Source organism: Podarcis bocagei (assembly GCF_964188305.1).
Source record: "Podarcis bocagei genome assembly, chromosome: 5".
In the NCBI taxonomy this organism is placed as follows: Eukaryota; Metazoa; Chordata; class Lepidosauria; order Squamata; family Lacertidae; genus Podarcis; species Podarcis bocagei.
Window position 1 is genome coordinate 98,284,508 of NC_138129.1, and position 21,433 is coordinate 98,305,940.

Consider the following 21,433-nt stretch of genomic DNA (forward strand, 5'->3'; position numbering starts at 1 on the left):
AGACTTTAGTGTTAAAATTGTTTTTCTCTAATTCCGATTGATAATCCATGCTAGTTGCAGGTGCCTCAGATCTGTTTTGACCCAAATTGTAGTGCCAACCAGCTCCCAGCATCACACTCACCTTCTGGATAGTAAAATACATTCTCCTGCTGCCACTGAAATCACTTACTTTATCTTATTAGTATATTTTCCTGATAATTAATAACCCTGAAAGGGGTGCAGAGAGTGAAAAATTTAGAAAGCATGCAAGATGTAAAATACCTTTTATCCAAGGCAAGTGGAAGAGCTTAACTAGTATTAATTAGCACAGGGTTCCTGAATTGGCTTTTGTCAAGCAGAGAAAATTATTAGTCACAGGGCACAATTGATCAGGCATGTCTTATGTATAAACGTTCTTGAAATGAATTCACAGAGTCTCTACGCTCTTCTTATTTATGAAAAAATAAACTAACTTCAAGATGATATTAAAAAGGTATGAATAAAACTAACCATGCCAGAAATACAGTTTGATACAACAATATCAAAATAAACATATCTTTCTGCGTGTGCTATGAGTTTCACAGTGGGGCAGTTCTGTGCCATTGGATGTGTATGTATGTTTTGTGTGGGATGTATATATGTAAGTATTTATGTATGTACATGTCAGGGAGAGGCAAACGGGGAAAGAGCTAAGGGGAGAGGCCAGCACTTATAGAGAGCCGAAAGAGATACAGTGGTGCCTCGCAAGACGAAAAGAATCCGTTCTGTGATTCTCTTCGTCTAGCGGTTTTTTCATCTTGCGAAGCAAGCCCATTGAAGGATTAGCGGATTAGCGCTATTAGTGGCTTTTAGAGGCTTTTAGAGGCTTATCTGCTGATCAGATCAGCTGATAAGCGGCTTAGCAGCTTAGAAAAGGGGGGGGAGGGGAAAAAACCAGCAGGAACTCGCAAGACATTGTCGTCCCATAGGAGATTCATTTTGCGAAGCACTTCCAAAACGGAAAACTCTTTCTTCTAGCGAGTTTTCCGTCTTGCGAGGCATTCGTCTTGCGGGGCACCACTGTAATTAGTAGTCTGTCGTCTGACAGCGAAGAGGAGGCAGGGAGGGGGGAGGATGAGCCCGGAACTAGTCATTCTGTAAACAGAGGAAATCAGAGGCGGGGTTTCCGCAGACTTGCATGTTGGGCAAAAAAAAGTAAAAAGAAACCAGACTGGGTCGGACATGCTCTGAAGCACTGGAGATGTTCCTTTGAACTTTGTAAATAAATCAAAGAGACTGTAACTGGCAGCGAGCCTGGAGTTTTTATCTATGCCGGCTTGGCAGCACACACCTCTTACAGTACGTATATGCAATGTAACTAAACATTGCAATTCTGCTTCTTCCATTGATTGGGCTTGTGCAGGAGGTTCCTTTAGTGGATCTCGCTTTGAAAGCAGCAGGTCAGTACTAAATTCAAATAAACAGTATTATTAAATGTTACCCACAGAAAATGGAAACACAGAAAACTTTCAATCCAAAGCTGGGAAATGTAAAACACTCTCAGCCCAGACCCTTAAGAACATGTACTCTTGTCCCGGCTCTATTGCAGAAGTTGTAAGCACAGAGGATTAAAAGTTTATTTATGAGAAATATTCATAAATATTGTTTATAACAATATAATATAATTATAAAATAAAACCATGTAAATTTTTAAAATCAACCAACAAGAATCATGGAACAAACAGGAATACAGTGGTACATCTAGTTATGAACTTAATTCATTCTGGAGGTGCTTTCTTAACCTGAAACTGTTATTAACTAGAGGCGTGCTTTCGCTAATGGGGCCTCTTGCTGCTGCTACACCGCCTGCACACAATTTCCGTTCTCATCCTGGGGCAAAGTTCTCAACTTGAGGTAACTCTTCCAGGTTAGTGGAGTTTGTAACCTGAAGCATTTGTCACCTGAGACGTTTGTAACTCGAGGTACCACTGTAATAGCTCAGTCAGTAAAGCATGAGATTCTTAATCTCAGTGTTGTCAGTTTAAGCCGCATATTGGGTGAAAGATTCCTGCACTGTAGAGGATTGGACTAGTCACTAGATGATCCCCATGATCCCTCCAACTCTACAATTCTATGATTCTGTGAAAACAGAAATGCTCTAATTTTTTATTAAACATATTTGTTGCTCCTCCTCCCCCCCAAAAAAGCCTCAAAGTGATTTGCAAAATAATTAATTAATTAATGCATATATAGATCCAGCATAAAATAAAACAGAGAAAGACATTTTCTTAATTTCCCTCATAAGCTTGGTGGCACAGGGGAGTGTTCACAGTCATTTAAAGGTTAAAGCAGAAGGCTCCTGCGGAATCTTTAGACTGATAATACTGATGCCTCAGTTTCTTGTTGCTGTCAGATGAGCCTCACTCACTTGGGATGACCAATCACGCTCCTGCAGATGGGCCCAGTTGTAAGAAGAGAATCTAAAATGCCATGGATATTGGAGGAAAAGGTCATAATGGTGTAGGATTCCATGGTATATTGGGAAAACTACTAAAAGCAAAGAGGAAGAGCTTGAATTATGACAAGTGGAATGCGCCAGGTACAATGAAGCATGCAGTATAACCAGAAATTTTATGGGGTCCAATAAATCCTTGAAAAATGCAAAGAGAATTTGATTTTCAGAAAAGGTTAGAGCAGTTACTCAAATTATGAGGCTATCCAGCTTATGGTCTACAAGGAAGTCTCAGAGGTGGCATTGACGACACCATTGTTTTGGGAGACCTTAGCATCAAGGACCTTAGCATACACACACCAAAGAATTCTGGGAACTGTAATTTACCCCTCACAGACCTAGAGTTCCTAGTACCCTCAATAAGCGACAGTTACAGTCCCCAGAGTTCTTTGCAGATGGGTACAGGGGTACCTTGTGTTACATACCACCCCTCTTACGAATGCTGCAGGTTACGCGCTCCACTAACCTGGAAGTAAATGCCCCTTGTTGCGACCTTTGCCCCGGGATGCAAGCGGAAGTCGTGCTCCAGTAGCGCGGCAGCAGCGGGAGGCGCCATTAGCGAAAGCATGTCTCATGTTACGAGCGGTTTCCTGTTAGGAACGGACCTCCAGAATGGATTAAGTACGTAGCACAAGGTACCAGTGTATATGCTTTAAAGGTCTGCTTTGTATGCCTTAGATTATAATTGGCCCAGTCCATTAGTCAGATACACATTCCCATCCATCCATCCATGGTGTGTACAGGGCAGGATGCTGATGATCTGAAGGTAGAAAAGCTTTCTCTGAGTTGGAGCTTGTGGGTAAGGAGATGTGAGACCAACCTGCTGTATGCTTGACGCTTGCCCACCTTGATTGCTTAAAGTATCTGGATGGGTCTTGGAAGCAGTTAATTATGCCTTTAAAGAGAGGTGGTTCCCACAGTCCCAAAATCCACAAAATATAAATAATAAGATCTAGACTTGCTTGTCCAAGGCTATTTGTGAGAGGACATGCTTTCCAGTAAGTTTCTTTAATTCCCATAGGACGCTTCATTCGCCTTGTCCTGCAAATTTGGTGTGAAGATGCACTCATCCCAGAACACAGAAAAGAGATATTTTCCCTATTTTCATTACTGAAAATCATGAGGCAACCTCATTCAGTGTCTCATGTTGTCAAGCTATTTTTACTTGGCAGTGTTGAGAAATGACATCTCTAAAAGCTTCCATGTGCTTCTCCATATGGCATGTGTCCTACTGAGCTGTCCCATGAGTAGGCATGCTTTCCTGTTTATCTGTTGATATTGAGGGGTTGGGGAAAGAATCAGTGTTATGTTTTACAATATTGCCACCGCAATGCAACCTGTCGAGGCACAGTTAGCAAGATAAAGGAATTAAGTGGAAGAAAAAGAAATAATTACAATGCCTATAGCCTTTTGAAAAATTCTGTTAGATGAAAGTGCTAGTGTCAGATATCATGGTTTAATTGATGAAAGGTCCCAGCCAGGGGGAAAGGTGGGAGATAAATAAACATCATCTTCATCATGTGTGGGTGTGGGTGTGTATTGGGTACCATCTCTCTTCTAAAATAAATGGGGTTGATTCATGCATCTTATAATATCAAGTGAGCAATGTTCAAAACACACAGGGGTTTTTTAACATAGGTTCCAAAATTTCTCTTAGAATTCTAGCAATATCGGGTCATGTTTCTGATCCTCACTGCTGGCTTTGAAGCCATTAGCGGTGTGACAGAGAGTTCTTAGTTCTTAGAGAACTCTTGTAACAATCCCCAAATGTCTCCCTGCTGTTGTATGGTATCCCCGAAGTCCCCTTCCTCCTCCTCCTGTACTATTATGGCTTTGGTATTACATTATTTAATCCATTACCCATGGCATTGTTAAGAAATAGTAATAAGCTGTTACCAGTTCTGTTGATGCTGAGTGTAGTTCAAGCAATAAATCAAAATTATAAGGTAGATTCATAATTGAAGCTGCGTGACTCCCCTGAGACGAGGTCACAGAACTGTGCATGGAATTCTGCTTCCCCCCTAACAGAAGGAATCTGTATGTCTAATTATATTAGCAAACCCATTCTCCCAAGTGCTGGCCCTTGTGTAATCAAAGTGGCAGCAGCATCCAAACACAAGGAGATGTCAGCAGACTTGGAGAACCTCAAGGTTTACAAAAGTACAAAAAAGATTAGAAGAAAGATTCCTAAAGTGGAAGGGTCCCAAACATAGGCGCCGACTCCATGGGGCTTGAGGGGGCCTGATCCCCCTCAAAAATTCGTTTGGGGGGGCTCCGCCCCCCCATAATCTCTGGCGCCCCTCCAGCAGAGCGCCATCGCCGCCCCTCCCCCAGCCCAAAATGCACAGGGTCGGGCTGCATGCCTCCTGCCCTCCCTCCCGAGCAAAAGCTCCACCCAATTTCCTTCGGAGCTGCTTAATAGGCGCAGCACGCTCTCCCCTATTCGCTCACGAGGAGGCGGTGCCACTTTATTTGTATATTCATGAGCTTATTTATTATTCATGAGCTTTCCCGGGCCCCCCCAATATTTTTTATAAGTCCGCGTCCCTGGTCCCAGAACAGCCCAGTGCAGACTGAGCATGCTCAGTGGCCACAGAATGCTGACTGACCCTTAAGGGTAGAGAATGGAAAACACGAAAGAGGAGAACTGGAGTATCCTGAAGACGCAGACCCTACACTACAACATTTTGTTGTAACCAGGAATAACATTTCTCTTGAATCCAACTTGGATTCTGTGTGATTCAAGTTAGTGTTCGGTTAGAAGTTACTCAAGAACAGGGGTAGGCAACCTAAGAACCGGGGGCCGGATCCAGCCCAGTTGCCTTCTAAATCTGGCCAGCAGATGGTCTGGGAATCAGCGTGTTTTTACATAAGTAGAATGTGCCCTTTTATTTAAAATGCATCTCTGGGTTATTTGTGGGGCACAGGAATTCGTTCATCCCCCCCAAAAAAAAATATAGTCTGGCCCCCCACAAGGTCTGAGGGACAGTGGACCTGCCCATGGCTGGAAAAGGTTGCTGACCCCTGCTCAAGAACAACAAAGCAAAAGAAAGCTGCATTAAACAAGCTTTCCCTCAATTAACTTATTTGCAGAAGCCCTTAAATGACCTGCACTCCGTGTGTTCTTTAAAAATAAAATTTCTGCATGAGCTAACAATAATTCTGACCTGGATTAAACCTGCCTTTTTAATTAATTTTTCTTTTGTTTCTTTATTTATATGCATTAACATGTGTTTAATTTAAGATGTAATGTAGCCAGGAGCTTGGACTGCAAAGGGGGATGTAATAAAGGGTCTCTTAATAATGGCTCTTTGTAAAATTGGAAGCTGAACACACCTCCAACATGGGCAAACAAAATGCCTTTTGTCTACACTTTCAGCCTTCCTTGAGTAAAATGAAGGATTCTGCCTAGTTTTGCAGAGCCAGCTGATCCAGATTGTTCCCCTTTATGTATATTTAAAATCTGTGCACAATCCCTGGTGCTAAAGGCATTGTTACAGCCTGGTCTCCAGTGATGAGTTGGCATTGAGGACAGCAGAATAGAACCATGCAGACGTTGCTCTTCTTATGCGAAGGGCTAAGTATAGCTGGTTTTAGCTTTTTAAAATGCCATCATCACCATAGTGGCATGACTTTCCTATTTCTTTCTACAGAATGCTTATAGTATTTCAGCTAATAGTCTGGAATAGTCAGAAAACTCTCTTTACACGGTTCCTTGAAGTTTCTACTGTATTAAATTATAACAAATGTAACTTGCAACAAAATGTGTAGCATGTCATCAGTACCTAGACCAAAGTACCTCTGAGCAACTTACAGAATGCAAATCTAAATGGCATGAAACATTAAAACCCAGTGTAAAAAACAGCAGTACAAAAGACCTAAAGTGCACATCCAAAGTGTGTGTGTGTATCCATCCAGTTAAAAAGGAAGTGTACAAAAGAGGCCACAGACATAGCCAGTTACCCTCCCAATTAAGGACTGATGGCCTTGGGCAAAATGTTTTTGCCTGGCACCTAAAACAGAGAATGAGTGCCAGCCATGTCCCTTGGGAAGAGCATTCCCAAAGCAGGGACTCAGGTTTGGGGTTGGTTGTAGCCCAGGACAAGAATGTTTCCTATCTGTGGGCTGGATAGTGGGGAAGTGTCATTTCCCCTTCTAATCATGAAACATCCTTGCCTAATTAATGGGAGGGGATATTTAATCTTATGGCATACGGTAGCGGATGCCACCACTGTATACCAATTGCAGCAGATCCCAACTACATATAACACTCTATAATAGGTTATCTTTTGGATTTTGTGTGAGGGAACTCTTAGATACTTGGAGACTCAGGCAGAAGCTGAACAAATAAGAAAGTTTTATTTTACAGAACCAAAGTGGATAAAACAAAGGATGTATCAAGAGGTAATGTTCTTTCAGGAAACAGTTATTGATAGTTATACTAAATCTAATGGATGTTAAGGTAAAGGTAAAGGTACCCCTGCCCGTACGGGCCAGTCGTGTCCGACTCTAGGGTTGTGCGCCCATCTCACTTAAGAGGCCGGGGGCCAGCGCTGTCCGCAGACACTTCCGGGTCACGTGGCCAGCGTGACAAAGCTGCTCTGGCGAGCCGGCACCAGCGCAGCACACGGAAACGCCGTTTACCTTCCCGCTATAAAGCGGTACCTATTTATCTACCTGCACTTAAGGGTGCTTTCGAAGTGCTAGGTGGGCAGGAGCTGGGACCGAAAGACGGGAGCTCACCCCGCCGCGGGGATTCGAACCGCCGACCATGCGATCGGCAAGCCCTAGGCGCTGAGGTTTTACCCACAGTGCCACCCGCGTCCCCAATGGATGTTACAGGCTTCTAAACAAGGTAGTAAATGCACAGCTTCTTTCAAACTCCAGTTGCTTAGGTGTCCCCCCCCCCTAAATTGCAAATCTATATTCTTTTTTGTTGAGGGCCTCCCACTGGAAGCATATCTGACACCAATGCTTTCAGTGTTATGGTACCAGTCGAAGACTTGTCTCCTTGTCTGTGCACTTTATGGCATGTTAGCTGCCGCCATTGGGAATTGATGTTTATTTTAACTAAGTTCCAGTCTACCCTGGTACCATTTGCATTAGTGTCACCAAGTGTGTGGAAAGAATAGGCAGATGGTGTCAATGTATGCCCTTTACTGTCTCCTCTAATTCCTCTTTAGCTTGGTTGCCTTCGTTCCAATTGATGTTCCATCCAAAATGAGGATGATGCTGCAGGTTCTCAATTGAGTTAACCTTGGCATTAATACTTCACATTATTAAATTTCAGTCTCATCATGTCAATAAATCAGTTATATGTGCACATCTAATTAACTATCCAATCAGTAAAAACAATGCTTCAAATTATTACAGTGTATTTCATCAGAGAATCCAAAAGCCATGTTGTGAATTTCAGCCATGTAGAGGGGCCTCTGGCAGGTAGTTAAGGAATATTTGGGAGCCACAGATCAGCATACGGGGGCATTGTGACCATCTGATTTACCCCAAGGTGAGATATATCAGTGGTGGGGCTCGCAAGAGTTTTTCCAGAGGGTATATATGGAGATTATCCCTTCATCTGATTCACTAACTGAAACACCAGGCATTTCCCGCAATTATTTTAATTGTGCATTTTCATAAATAGAATTACCCTTGTTCTCCATTACCTTGAATTAAAAAGACTAGTCTTGAAATCCTGTGGCCATCAGACTTAGAATTTTCGCTCGATAACTATCTCAACCATTACATCTCCTTAAGGAAGAAGTGTCTTTATTTCATTTCCCTTATGCAGCTCATCCAAAAGAGAATTATTGTACTATAGGTTGATACCTTCAATTATTCACTAATGCTCAAACAGCATGCATTGCAACAAAGAACGCCCTCTAATCACTCCCCACAGCATGGTAACATCACTTCTGTGGAACATAATGGTTTCTCCTTTAGTGATAGGCTATGTGATATTACTGCCAACTCCATTAGGGATTTTTGTCCTTGTTGTACATAATAAAAATCCTTTTATTATTTTTCTGGAGAGAGTGGTCCATTTGTACAATAAGTGGATGAATGCTTTTAAGCAGATTTTAAAAAGCTTAAAACAGTTGTTCCACATGAATATATGGTGTTTCTACCATTTGGTTCTGTGTTCTGAACTTCAACAATTTTTTTGCCTGTCAGCAGGTTCCAGTGTTGATAGGCATTATAGATAAGGCTCCTGTTTTGCTAATGCTTTGCTCTTTTCCTGAGAGCAGTCTGTGGCTGCATTCCCACTGGGGAAAATGGCAGCCATTTACTCAGGGGCATGAGTATGAATGTTGAAATGCAGCCTATTTATAGAGACAATTTGAATGCTTTCAATACTATTTTATAACTTTCACAAAACAGTAGCTGGTTTTTCTTTTTAAAAAATCAATAAGGCTTAGCAGCTAGAATGAAAGGTTGCATTTTAACACATGGGTAGATGCAATATTCAGGGGAATAAAAAGTGATGTGGGAACAACTGAGAGTTTCTGCTGGGCAAACAGGGCTTGGTAACAAATTGAATGTTTCATTTGGAAAACTCAGGATCGGTTCCACAGGTCTCGTTGAGATTCTAAAAATGATGTCTGCAGGTAAGAAAAACTAAAGAACTTGATAGCTAATGAAAACAGCAATATAATCTCAAATATGAGTCATTTCATGCTTTTGAAATGTGATGCTTTCAGACATGCTGAAAAGTGTTCTTGGGTCAAGGGCACCCTGCTTTTGTTTTCGTGTTCATTGCTGCGTGCATGAGCCCTGAGAACCAAACTAGGCACGACTCAGGAAATTCATGAATAGCATCTCCAGCTTTTTAAACTTAACCCAGAAGGCATCTTCAGGGTGAGGATAATTCAGATTAAGATAATTGCATGGCAAGAATTGATCAGTGACCCCTTTTGAACATTTTAAAAGTGGGGATCTTATTCACTAATCCCCTACACAACACCTAGTATGGCTCTAAAAGGGGTCAAATAGAGAGTTAGAGTTTTTAAGAAGCAACAATACATTTGAGAATTTCAGAAAGAAGTTGAGAGAGGACAGTATGTTGGTTGGCCCCCCCAGAAGAACTATAGCTCCCATCAACCCCAGCAAACATGGCCAGTGGCCAGTGATGATGGGGAGTGTAGTTCAACAACATCTGCAAGCCCAAAGGTTCCCACACCTAGCTTAAAGGAATAACAGAAAGGAATGAGAGGATGATAAACAGCAGCTATAGATTTCACAGAGGGGAAAATTGAGACAAGAGGGCCAAGTGATAGAATGAGAAGTGTTCTTAAAGAAAAATTAGGGGAAACAAATTAGTAGTAGTAGTAATTTGTACCCCACCCATTTGATTGGTTGGAGAATCTGTAGGAGTAAAAAATAAAACACATGGAAGAAATGCTGTTGGTAAAGTCTTGTGCAAAGCCTTGACGGGAGAAGTTCTGGGAGCAGGTTTAGTGAATTAAGGGTAGAAAAATTCCAGGTTTTCTGAGAAGAGAGGGTTATACAAGAGAATATTGTTTATTATGAGAGAAGGGAAAAGGAGAATATTCACAAATGGTCTGGATAACCATTACAAGAATATTATTTACATGACTGAGGTGTGGTTTCTACAGCCTAGAAAGCAAATTTCCAAACCAAAATGAAGTTATCACATTGCAGAGGTAAGAGGGATAGCCCCTTCCCTTTGCCTTGTAAATAAAGGGGGGGGGTTAGATGTCCTCTTTTTCCAGGACACGTCCTCTTTTTCATGGGTAGAGCATCATAGCAATCCATAGCTAAAAGTAGAAGTCGGCAAATGTGTACTTTTTTCCTCTTCAAAATACGGCAACCCTAAGTTAGAGAAGTATGTCTGACCCTATCATTGTTTGTTTTTAGATAAGCAGTGAAACTTTTATCACAGTTGGGCTTTCAGCGTATTGCTTTTTTAATTGGCTACTTCTTTTAACATTTCCCCATAACTTTACTATTCTATAATATTTTACAGTTTATAAGGCACATTGGCAATCTACAGGAGGGATATAAATGCTAGAAATTTTAAAAACTGAATATTATTAAACCATCATATCACATTCTAATGTTATGGAACATTAAAATGTCCTCTAAATCAATATCTAATTCAAAAAGCAGAAGTTGCGATATCCATCTTACTCGTGTGGACAACACTGATCTTAGAATTTGGAAAATTTACAAAGCTGTGATTTATTTTTATTTTTAGCTCATAGGCCAAGAAGGAATGTCTGAAAAGAGTCATTCTTGTGGACTGAGTTATTACACTTACACACACACACACACACACACACACACACACACACGTATTCAAACTGGTCCAAAATAGCTTTGTTAGAAGCTTGGATTAAAGGAATTTACATCAGTCAGTTCACTATTTCTTGAAGCTCCTAACATCAGTTCAGAGCCACTCATCTGGTTGTTTGTGGTGTACAAGAATCGCTTTAATGCGATTAGGCAGGGATGTTTTACAAAAGATAAGCTTTGGAAGGAAAAGCAGACATGTTTTGAGCCATTTCTAAAGAAAGAGGGGGAAAGTGACAAATACGTTCAAAAAGAGCATGCCAGGCATAAGTAGAAAGAGGAGAGGGAAATTTGTAATGTTTGATATGACAAGAGATCTTGCGCCTAACTACAAATTAAATTCATGATATGCCTAGGCTAGAATATAATATAATAGGAAGGTGAAGTTGAGCTAGACTTTTGAGAAATCTAAAAGTGGAAGCCAAAGGTTTCTCAACTGAATGAAAGATGAAATTGTGGTTGTGTCCTTCTTTGCTTCGAGATGTAACCAACATTTGTTCTTGACTGAATGATGAGCCCAGGTTCAGATGACAGACTCAATCCAACAAACATCATCTGGAGGGCCATGTCCCTGGGTAAATGTGGTCCGTTACTAGTTGGATGAATAAACTGAAATCTCTTTATGTTTGGCAATTGGTGAGCTTAGACAAGGCGCATGAGACCTGTTGTTGTTGTTATTGTTTAGTCGTTTAGTCGTGTCCGACTCTTTGTGACCCCATGGACCAGAGCACGCCAGGCACTCCTGTCTTCCACTGCCTCCCGCAGTTTGGTCAAACTCATGTTGGTAGCATCGAGAACACTATCCAACCATCTCGTCCTCCGTCATCCCCTTCTCCTTGTGCCCTCCATCTTTCCCAACATCAGGGTCTTTTCCAGGGAGTCTTCTCTTCTCATGAAGTGGCCAAAGTATTGGAGCCTCAGCTTCAGGATCTGTCCTTCCAGTGAGCACTCAGGGCTGATTTCCTTAAGAATGGATAGGTTTGATTATCTTGCAGTCCATGGGACTTTCCTCCGGCACCATAATTAAAAAGCATCAATTCTTTGGCGATCAGCTTTCTTTATTAAGGTCCAGCTCTCACTTCCATACATTACTACTGGGAAAACCATAGCTTTAACTATATGGACCTTTGTCAGCAAGGTGATGTCTCTGCTTTTTAAGATGCTGTCTAGGTTTGTCATTGCTTTTCTCCCAAAATTTTGTTACTGCTGTCGCCATCTGCAGTGATCATGGAACCTTTTGTACTAGTGGCTAAAAAACAAAGTAAACTTTGTATTTCTTGTTTAGCTCCCACGCAAACAGATCTGGATGTGATTTCATATTTGTATGTTACTTTGAAATACATCCTGCTTTTCTCTAAATGGTTTCCTAACTTTTTCAGGTGCAGTGTTTTTAAAAGATAAGTCAGATATCAACTTCTCCTTAAAGTTGGAATTGCAGAATCAAAAGTGATCTAAGTATACAAGCAGCCACGTCCCCTTCCTAGTGCCTGCAGCATAACCCTGATGACTTTTCTTGTTTTGCAGGAGTCCAATGTGCTGATTGCTGCTAACAGTCAGGGTACAATTAAGGTAAGTTAGTCTATGCCACTCACTTAGTAGCCACAAGGTAACTGAAAATTGGAAAAGCCCATTCCTGGATTTCCTCCTTACTCCCAAGTGTTTATAATGTGAAGTGATTTATTTGCATCTGCTGTAGGCTGGGGTGTGGGAATAGAGTGAGCTTGGAGATCAAATATGCCCAAATAATGAAAAGGTGAGGGGTGTAACAGTGTCCAGAAGGCCATTTAGGGCCTCTCTGGAAGGTAATGAAACATGAGAAGACTGTTCCATTTTTTTATGGTCTCTGTGCAAGTTGCACATGAAGAATGCTGCACCAACACAGCTAAGAACTCTGGAGCTTAGAGTTCTGGAAATGTTCTAGATATTCCCAGTCCATCTAAGAAAATGATGATCTCACCAAGCAGCAGTACTTTGAACCTTGGCATCCCATTGCCTTGGTGAGCACTCTTGTGCCCTTTCTGGACTTGTTCTATCTCTTGTCTTTCCTCTTTCATTTAAATTGGAAACAAAAATTCAGAAGCTGACTCCATCTCTGTTACAGTGCATCTAGATAATTTGAATAATTGAGCTGGTTAGCTAGGTAAATTATAACACTAAAAGGAAATAGAGCTAAAAGCTAGGGTATTTCCCTGCTGATAATCTGTCTTTCTTCTGGCCAGCTACAAATCCCTAAAGTAGCTTTGGAAAAGAAGCTCAGAGCTTGAAAACAACCTTGAATGGGGTTGCTTTAAGTGCTCCCTTTTTCTTATTATTAAGCACCATTTAAATGATTCTTCTTTGAGTTTCTCCCTTTATAGTCCACAAGGCTGTCACATATTTGCTGTGCAAATCTGTACTGGGAGATGGTTATGCACCTTCAACTTGCTGGTTTGGAGTAATTATAATAAGCCTGAAGTCAGTACAGATGTTGGTGGGAGAATTGGTTGTGAGCTTACCACCTGTCATTTCTAACATTCTTTAAAGGGAACCTTTGAAAGACTGAGATTGTAACATTCTACCCTATGTGCATTTTGTACTTAGAAACACTCTACCTTGTGCCAAAGGTTCCTTAAGCAATACCTTCATAGACTGCAGTACTAAATGACATGAGAATGAAAGGGACTAGACCAGGGATCACCAACCTATGGACCGGGGGCCGGATAAGGCCTGAGGGACTCGTTTATCCGGCTTGCAGTGACTCCCGTCACTGACTCATACCGGTGCGACGCGGGGACCCACTTCCAGGTCGGAGGAGCACCGTAAAAAGCTTGTGCGCATGCTCACGGACCTCCTCTGACCCGGATGTGCACTGGAAATAGTGTTTGCGCACGTGCCCATTGCACAATCATCGCTGGAGACACCAGCCCAAGGCAAGGAAAGCTTGGAGACCCCTGGACCAGACCACTTTCAAGGGCCACATTAGACAAGGAGCCACGTTTGTCTCTTTTCTATTCCTCGATAAAACAGGATGGGGATTCATGTGCAATCTTTTTATGAAACAAGGAAATGAGCCAACAGACCTCACTTCATCGCTTCAGGCTCTTTTTCTTCTAGCCTAGCTCACTTGTGGTATCGGGAGCTAGGCTAGAGGAAAGAGAAGTTTGGGTGAATAATCATGTGGTATGGGGGTCTACCTCTGTTCATCTATTTTATCTGTGTCTTGTTAATAAAAATTGATTTTCTTCCTGCCTCCCACTTAATGCATGCAGCCATGTAAGCAACAAATATGGTTGCCTGCGCCACCTCAAATATGGCCCTAAGCTAGAAGGTTGTTTGTGAATAAGGAAATAAAATGGTGCCTGCTTTTCCCTTATTAATTGTTTTCTGCTTTTCTTTTAACCAGGTACTGGAGCTAGTATGAAAGATGTTCTCTCTCAAGGCTTTGAATACTTGATCCTGCTTTCATCGGGGATTCTCAGCGGGGCACAAAACCGAAGCTAACCTGCTCTTCCTTTTCAGAGTGATCACATTTTGGGGGGTTTGTTTTCACGTATGGGACACTCTTAGGACACTGTGGGAATCTGGGAAGCACCTGGGAATTCAGTACCACCAACATTAACTCCACAGACTTTGCTGCTGCTGGTTCTATTGCTTGTCTAATTTTTATGATGGGGGAGGGAGACGTGGATTATTTTAAATAAAAGTGGATGCTGAAAAATGAATAGTCAAAGTTCATTGAGCCACACATAGAAGCAGATGGCCCTCTGATGATAGACATGGTGACAGGTTTGCCCTTGTACCAGGCTTTTTTCAAGGGCTTTGCTTTGGAGCCACCTTCTGGATCACCACGTCTGTCCTTTTTTCTCTTCTCCCCCACTCCCCATTCCCACGAAGCGGGGAAACATCTGTTATCCTGACATGCGTCTTTCTAATTTGAGGCCATCAAGTAAAATTTGGTTTAGTTGCTTTTGTTTTTGAAATGATTTCTGAGTTCGGGCAAGTTTACTTTTGCAAACGCTGAAGCCTACCAGAGCAGTCTGTTTAACAAACATTAATTCCTCTATCCTGATGTGAGGGGACCACTTCCAAGGCCACGCAAGCAGCTCAGTCTCCAAGCCCACCTGCTGCCCGGCCCCTTCTCTGGACTGCCAGCTAAGTCAGGGTGCCATCAGTGAAGTGGGCATGTGTTGCCTGGGAGCAGAGTTGGCACCATTATCTCATTGGCAGGCCACCAAACTGTCAATAATGACTTTCTGTCCCTTCTGATCTGAATTATATTGAAATTCTTTAACTGGAGGTGAAAGGCCACAAAGCCTGTCCACATACGGTCCAGTTTGTTCAACCCCTCCCTGCCACTAAACACCCCATCCCCCATTTGTGTCACTTGTAGAAGCCAAGCGTTTTGAATGTTGTAATATATTTTGGGGACAGGCTATGGTAGCCTTATTTTTTAATAACCATGCATACACTTAATTGTACAAGTGAAGAGAATGGGGAAATAAACTGTGATTTCAAATGTTCCATATTGTTGATTTGTCAGCCAAAAAAAATGAAGGCTTGTTTGTTTGGGGAGGGTGGGGGGTGGCATTTCAGAAGACTTCACACCCCTAAAAAATAGGGCTACATTGTTTTATAGTTGAATTAATTAAATAGTTGGCTTAATCAGAAACAAAAATTTTAAAGGGTGATTTCAGTTAATTGGGTAGCAGATTTTTCCAAACAATCTTTTTCATGTAAGCGCGCACGTGCGCGCGCGCACACACACACACACACACTGCAGATGGCAAACATGAAAATAAGCATTCACCTTTTCTCTCACATTGGATGGAATAAATCACACCAAGCCATGTGTGTATTCCCTGAAAAAAAGAAAAATATGCTTCTTGCTTCAGAAATGGAAAATTAATTGACCAAAACACATGATTACCAATTTTATTTCCAGTTTCTTTAGCTGGATTGCAGTTCTAGTGAAAAGCGCATGGCAACATGTGGACAGCATGCTGTACTGAAATCTCATTTCCTGGCCAGGCCTGGTTTAAAATGGAATCCAGAGAACCCCAACTTTCATTGAAAAATAAATGGGCTTTTTCTCATAGTCACAGCAGAAGAGAGTTTTCTACATGTGATTTTCCACACCATCCACCCACCCTTACTCAGAGGAGGAGAAGGCCACCTTCACATTACAATATTGACCTGTCTTTCTGGGGCTAGAGGAGGAGTTCCGTTTGGAATAAATAACTTCACATGATGTTACAGAAGTTCAACATGTCTTCCAGCATTTCTTTGGTATTTGTCACATACATGAAGGCATTATTTCCATGTAAATCACATGCTAAAAAAGGTTGCTTACAAATAGCTGATTCAGTTTTTTCTCTTCAACCATGTGAACCTTTTTTTTAAATGAAAGCATCAGTTTTTATAATTCTGATAAAAAAAATATCCGGGAGCAGAATCTAGGGTGCTATGTTGATGGTACTGCCATAGCCATCTTGACTGGACTATTGCAGCCTCGCAAAATGTGATCGCATACCTGTGCCACTACTCCCTTCTGTTGTTGCCATCAGTCACTTGGGGGGCGGCATCCCCAGTTGTCAACCCACTGATTTTTCAATCTCTCTAGACATAGCAACACGGGAGAATCTCTGGCTGCCACTCCAAAGAGTTGGAAGAAGTGAAAGATTAACCAAGGACAGACAACACTACGGTAGTCTTTCCAACTGAAAGAGTGCTATCATTTATTTATTTTGTTACATTTATATCCTTCCTTCCTCCCAGGAGCCCAAGGGGTGGTGTACAGGGTTTTCTCCCCATTTCGCCCTCAAAACAACCCTGTAAGACAAGTTAGACCAGTGTTTCCCAACCTTTTTTGGGCAAAGGCACACTTGTTTGATGAAAAAAATCTCGAGGCACACCACCATTACAGCCCCGTGACGTCAGCGCGCAGCGTCACGCCGGGAGGGACGCACGAAAGTGTAAGTTTCAATTTTTTTCCCTCCCCCTTGCCGGGGAACCTCCAAGCTTTGGGGGTGGGGGGGGGAGGAGGCAGCAAAGCGAGGCAGGAAGGAGAGCGCGGCTTGGCTGGGTGAGCTTTGGCAGGGGCAGGGAATGAGAGCCGCGAGGCGGGCGCTGCGGACGGAGGCGCTGCCCGCCGAGCTCGCAGGCAGCCAGGCAGGCAGACGGCGAGAGCCCCGCGCTGGGCGGCCTCTCCTCGCCACCGCCGCCCCGCCTCTCGCCGCCCGACTCGCCCGCCTCCCTCCAGGCAACATCTCGCGGCACACCAGGCAACATCTCGTGGCACACTAGTGTGCCGCGGAACAGTGGTTGGGAAACACTGAGTTAGACTGAGAGTCTGTGATTGGCCCAAGGCTATCCAGCTTCATGGCTGAGTGGGGATTTGAACAAGATTCATCCTGGTCCAGTACACTAACCACTATTCCCCTGTGCATGATGCAGTAATGATAATGTAGCAGGTATGAGAGAGGGACAGCAGCAATTAGATCTCATTTTAATACTCACTTATTCCTCATCACCAAACAATGATGCTTAGCTGCAGTGTTCATAAGCTTCCAGACTGGGACACGGGTTAGATCGGTTACCAATGCTCTTGCTTTGAACATGTGTAACGGAATGAATGAAAATTGCTTGTCTTTTTAATGCTTTTGCCCCCCACACCTTATGAGGAAAGATGATTCTCAAGAGCACCTGGACCCAGATGACATTTAACACCCTCTGCATTTCTCAGTTTTTCTGGATTTAGGTGTGACCATCCATGTATGAACTTGAAATTAAGAAATACTTTTAGATGATCAGCAAAGGAAAGCCCGTTCACAAGGAAGAAATTCTAATTTCAGAGTTGCCTTCAAGGTTCAATTAGCCAAGCAATGGGTGTCAGTCTGGAAGGAAACATCTCATTCTTACGCTGTTTCTCTACGGGAGTGTTTTGAAATGGCACCAGATTTCAGAATATTCTAGCATATTGATTCCAACAGTCTGGAAAATGTGGATGATCGGTGCATCAGACATCTTGTAACCTGAAAGCCACCAGCTCTATAGACTGAGTTTCAGAATAGTAAATAGCAATTACTCGTTAAAGGACTTGTGTGGATATTCAAGAAAACTTCACCAAGCATAAATTCTGCCATCTGCCATACGGTACTAGGTAAAGGTAAAGGGACCCCTGACCATTAGGTCCAGTCATGACCGACTCTGGGGTTACGGCGCTCATCTCGCTTTATTGGCCAAGGGAGCCGGCGTCCAGCTTCCGGGTCATGTGGCCAGCATGACAGAGCCGCTTCTGGCAAACCAGAGCAGCGCACGGAAACGCCGTTTACCTTCCCCCCGGAGCGGTACCTATTTATCTACTTGCACTTTGACGTGCTTTCGAACTGCTAGGTTGGCAGGAGCTGGGACTGAGCAACCAGAGGTCACCCCGTTGCGGGAATTCAAACCGCCGACCTTCTGATCGGCAAGTCCTAGGCTCTGTGGTTTAACCCACAGCGCCACCCGTGTCCCTTGCTGTATGGTACTAGCACTCAGCAAAATAGCAATTCAAATCTTTCAGTTTTTTGTCACCTTTTGTGACTTTTCTCACCTCTCTTTTTTTCTCCTTCATGACTTTACATGCCAGCCTTAAGCCTTCTTCAATGGACAAAGCAGTCTCAATGTGGAGACTTGACCGCCGTTGCTCTGCTCCAGTTTTCTGCAACTTATTTTTGCCAAAGTGCTTCTATCCTTCCTATTTTTCCTCAACAAGCTTTCCGCTGGGAGCAAAACAATGTGTGCTTCATGGCTTTCATAGTAGTAAATTTCCATGCGTGTGTGTGATAAGCTCGTAATTGTTTCTCCAGCTCTGCAACATCTTTGTCTTTGCACCGCCAGTGTCTTTATTTAATTCTCAATTACTCTAACAAAACAGATACTGGAATAAGAGGAAAGCTATAGAGTGTGTTCTGAGGAAGCTCCTCAAATTAAAATTAAATGGGAAGCTGCTTTAATTTCTAATACATTTCTGTTCTCTGTCAAGCTACATGCAGATTTCAGTGTCTGGCTGTAATTAGAAGTGCAGCACTCCCTGAGCAAAGTGACAACTTTTTCTTTTAAGAAGTGGCAAGTCCTTCATCTCCATTCCCTTTTAATTTCCTTTCCTTTTAGGTAAAATCAATGTATTGTTGCAAACCACCCCAATCTCTGAGAGCTGCAAGATTCCAGGGGTCCCAGGCACTTTCCCAAGGTTTGGTTTCCTTGGAATGAGGGACAGCAGAGATTCAGGTGTCTTTATGATCTGTGGTTTATTTGCACATAGCCTATGATGGAAGAGCTCACAGCCCTAACACCCCAAGGAGGTCTTGCTTCTCCCATAGCCACAACCTTGGATTCCAGCAGAAACCAAGATGTCCCTCACAGGTTTCAGCCTGACACCTGCTTCAGGCACACACCTCAAACCTGGCTTTTGGTTCTTCTAACTACCAGTCAGTTGAGGGAGGGGAGTCCACCCATTTCTTCTCTGGCACAGAGACACTTCCTTTGTTACCTTAACAATCCATACTTAGGCCATTACCAAGACACTGGCCCGACTAGTCCAGCAATTGAATCGGAAGGGACTCGGACATACAGCCTAATCTCTAATCCCCAACACTCACAACACTGTTATGTCACTTAAAATCATTCATTAATGCATAAGTTGTGTGATCAAATTCTCTACCTCCTCTGTGGTTACAGGTGGCCAGTGAGGTAAAACGCTTGGCTTGTTAAACTGAGCTTCCTTATCATAATGCAGTTTTTGTGATAGCTTAAAGTGAGAGTTCTTTTAAGTTCCTGTTTTGTCTCATGATTGTCTCTCTGAGTAGCATCAGTTTTCTCTCATTTATTTAGGTGCTGGTCCTCAGCTTGCTCTGTGTTTAAAGTTCACAATTTTTATAAGGTGGCTTTAGGTGGCTTTCATTCTACTAGTGGTGCTGGCCAGCCTGAGAGTGAGTTGTCCTTTCAATTTAAAGCACAGCTGCATCAACTATTTTATTGCAAAAATCCACTTTAAATGCAGCATGTCTGTAGAATAAGCTACAAAGCTACCTTCATTGCTTTGATATCATTCAGCAGCCTTCTGTTCCCAGCTTTGCATTACCATGTTTCTTCCTTGCCCTCTAATTTGCTTACATGGCTGTAAGATCAGATTAGTTATGATGACCCATGTGATTCTGTAACATGAAGAGGGAGCATTGTAACATCGCCAAAATTACATGGACCACCACCAGGGTGGAATTGATTTAAATCACTAGTCAGTAAGATTTGATTTAAATCATTTTTTTACATAAAGACTCATTCTTGCTGGTATAATCTTAATATTTACAACCAGATGAAGGTTTCATTTTTGGAATAATAAATTTTCAGAGTAGTTTTTACAGTTATATCTAAAATTACTGATTTGGTTATACTATTAGAAATACATAGATAATTATGAAATTATTGTGAGGTTTAACAAGTTAACCGTTTATATTTGGACAACTGTTCTGCTGTACTTTATTGGAAGGAGGAAAACAACCATTTCCTTAATAAAAATTTAAACAATTTATTTAACTAAAACAATAACATTATAGCATATCATTGGTTTTTATCCACCCTGACCACCACAGTCAATTCAATTAAACTGCAAGAAGAAAAAGAAGGTGGAGCCAAGAAGAGTCTTCATGTCATGACTGATTTCTGGATCAAAACAATACTCTCCCCAGGTCTCCCCAGGTCACTTTTGATAGGCAGCTGGGGGGTCATCTACCTGCCATCAGGTGATTCTAACTTCAAAAGAATGTTCCTCAACCTTCCTCCTTGTGCATCCCAGTCTTGCACTTAGTGCCAACTGCAAGCTGCGCTCTTGGCAGGGATCAGCCCTGGAATTAGGACTAGTATGTCTGGGGAAGAAAGGGCTCTGGGCCCAAATTCAGACCCCTGGCAGGCCAGCAGTCCCCAATCCCTGTTTAGTCACTCATCCTTAAGTGCCAGGATTTTTTTTCGTAAACAGAAGGTGGCAATCTTTGCTTAGGAGTAATTTTCACTGGCTGGTAACTGACTACATTGATCTGTATGACTTTAGGCTGGGGTCTTCCAGCACTGAGTGCTCCTCCATAAAAATCAGTTCCTTGCAGAAATAAGGTCAGAATAAAATGCTAGAATGCGTTACTCTGCCATGCTAGTTTCTCCACGAAGAGGATTTTTATTTTTATTTATTTGGGGAGGAATGTTCTGATAGTCCTATTGTCCACCTCAATGAAAGCTACACCCTTACCCAAATGAATTCCCAAAGCTTAGGGTAATGATAACAGGGTTTTCAGTAATGGTAAGAGATGACAATCACTGAATGGGAATGAGGGTCTGTCTGTTGTTTTCAAAAAAAAAATTTAACAACAACCAAAAAGACTACAGAGAATTACTGGGAAGTTGGTTCCATCACTTCCATTTTGTTTTTCCTGACCACCTTTAATCACTCAAACAGTACACAGCAGCAAGCAAAAAGGAAATGGATGGGATGCTGTTCGCTTCCACAATACGCATCATGTTTGGAGCCTGACTTAATAGCGTTGAGTTGGAGACAACATGGATCCTTTATTTCTACGTATTGTTATGCCTCGTCCATCTCCACTCCTAAATGTTTCAACATTTCCATCTAGCTGATTCTCCAGC

The 21,433-nt window shown here is 42.4% G+C and overlaps 1 protein-coding gene across 3 annotated transcripts in view; it reads left to right on the top strand.

The window, feature by feature from the left end:
• The window catches only part of COP1 (COP1 E3 ubiquitin ligase), a 106,532-nt gene extending 91,250 nt beyond the window's left edge, over positions 1–15,282 (top strand). For all 3 annotated transcript variants that reach the window (XM_081194387.1, XM_081194386.1, XM_081194388.1), the window contains exons 19-20: positions 12,308–12,352; positions 14,166–15,282. In XM_081194387.1, the coding sequence (XP_081050513.1) occupies positions 12,308–12,352; positions 14,166–14,183 (63 nt within the window). In that variant the 3' untranslated portion in view covers positions 14,184–15,282. The remainder of the gene's footprint in view (positions 1–12,307; positions 12,353–14,165) is intronic.
• Positions 15,283–21,433: the final 6,151 nt, after the last annotated feature.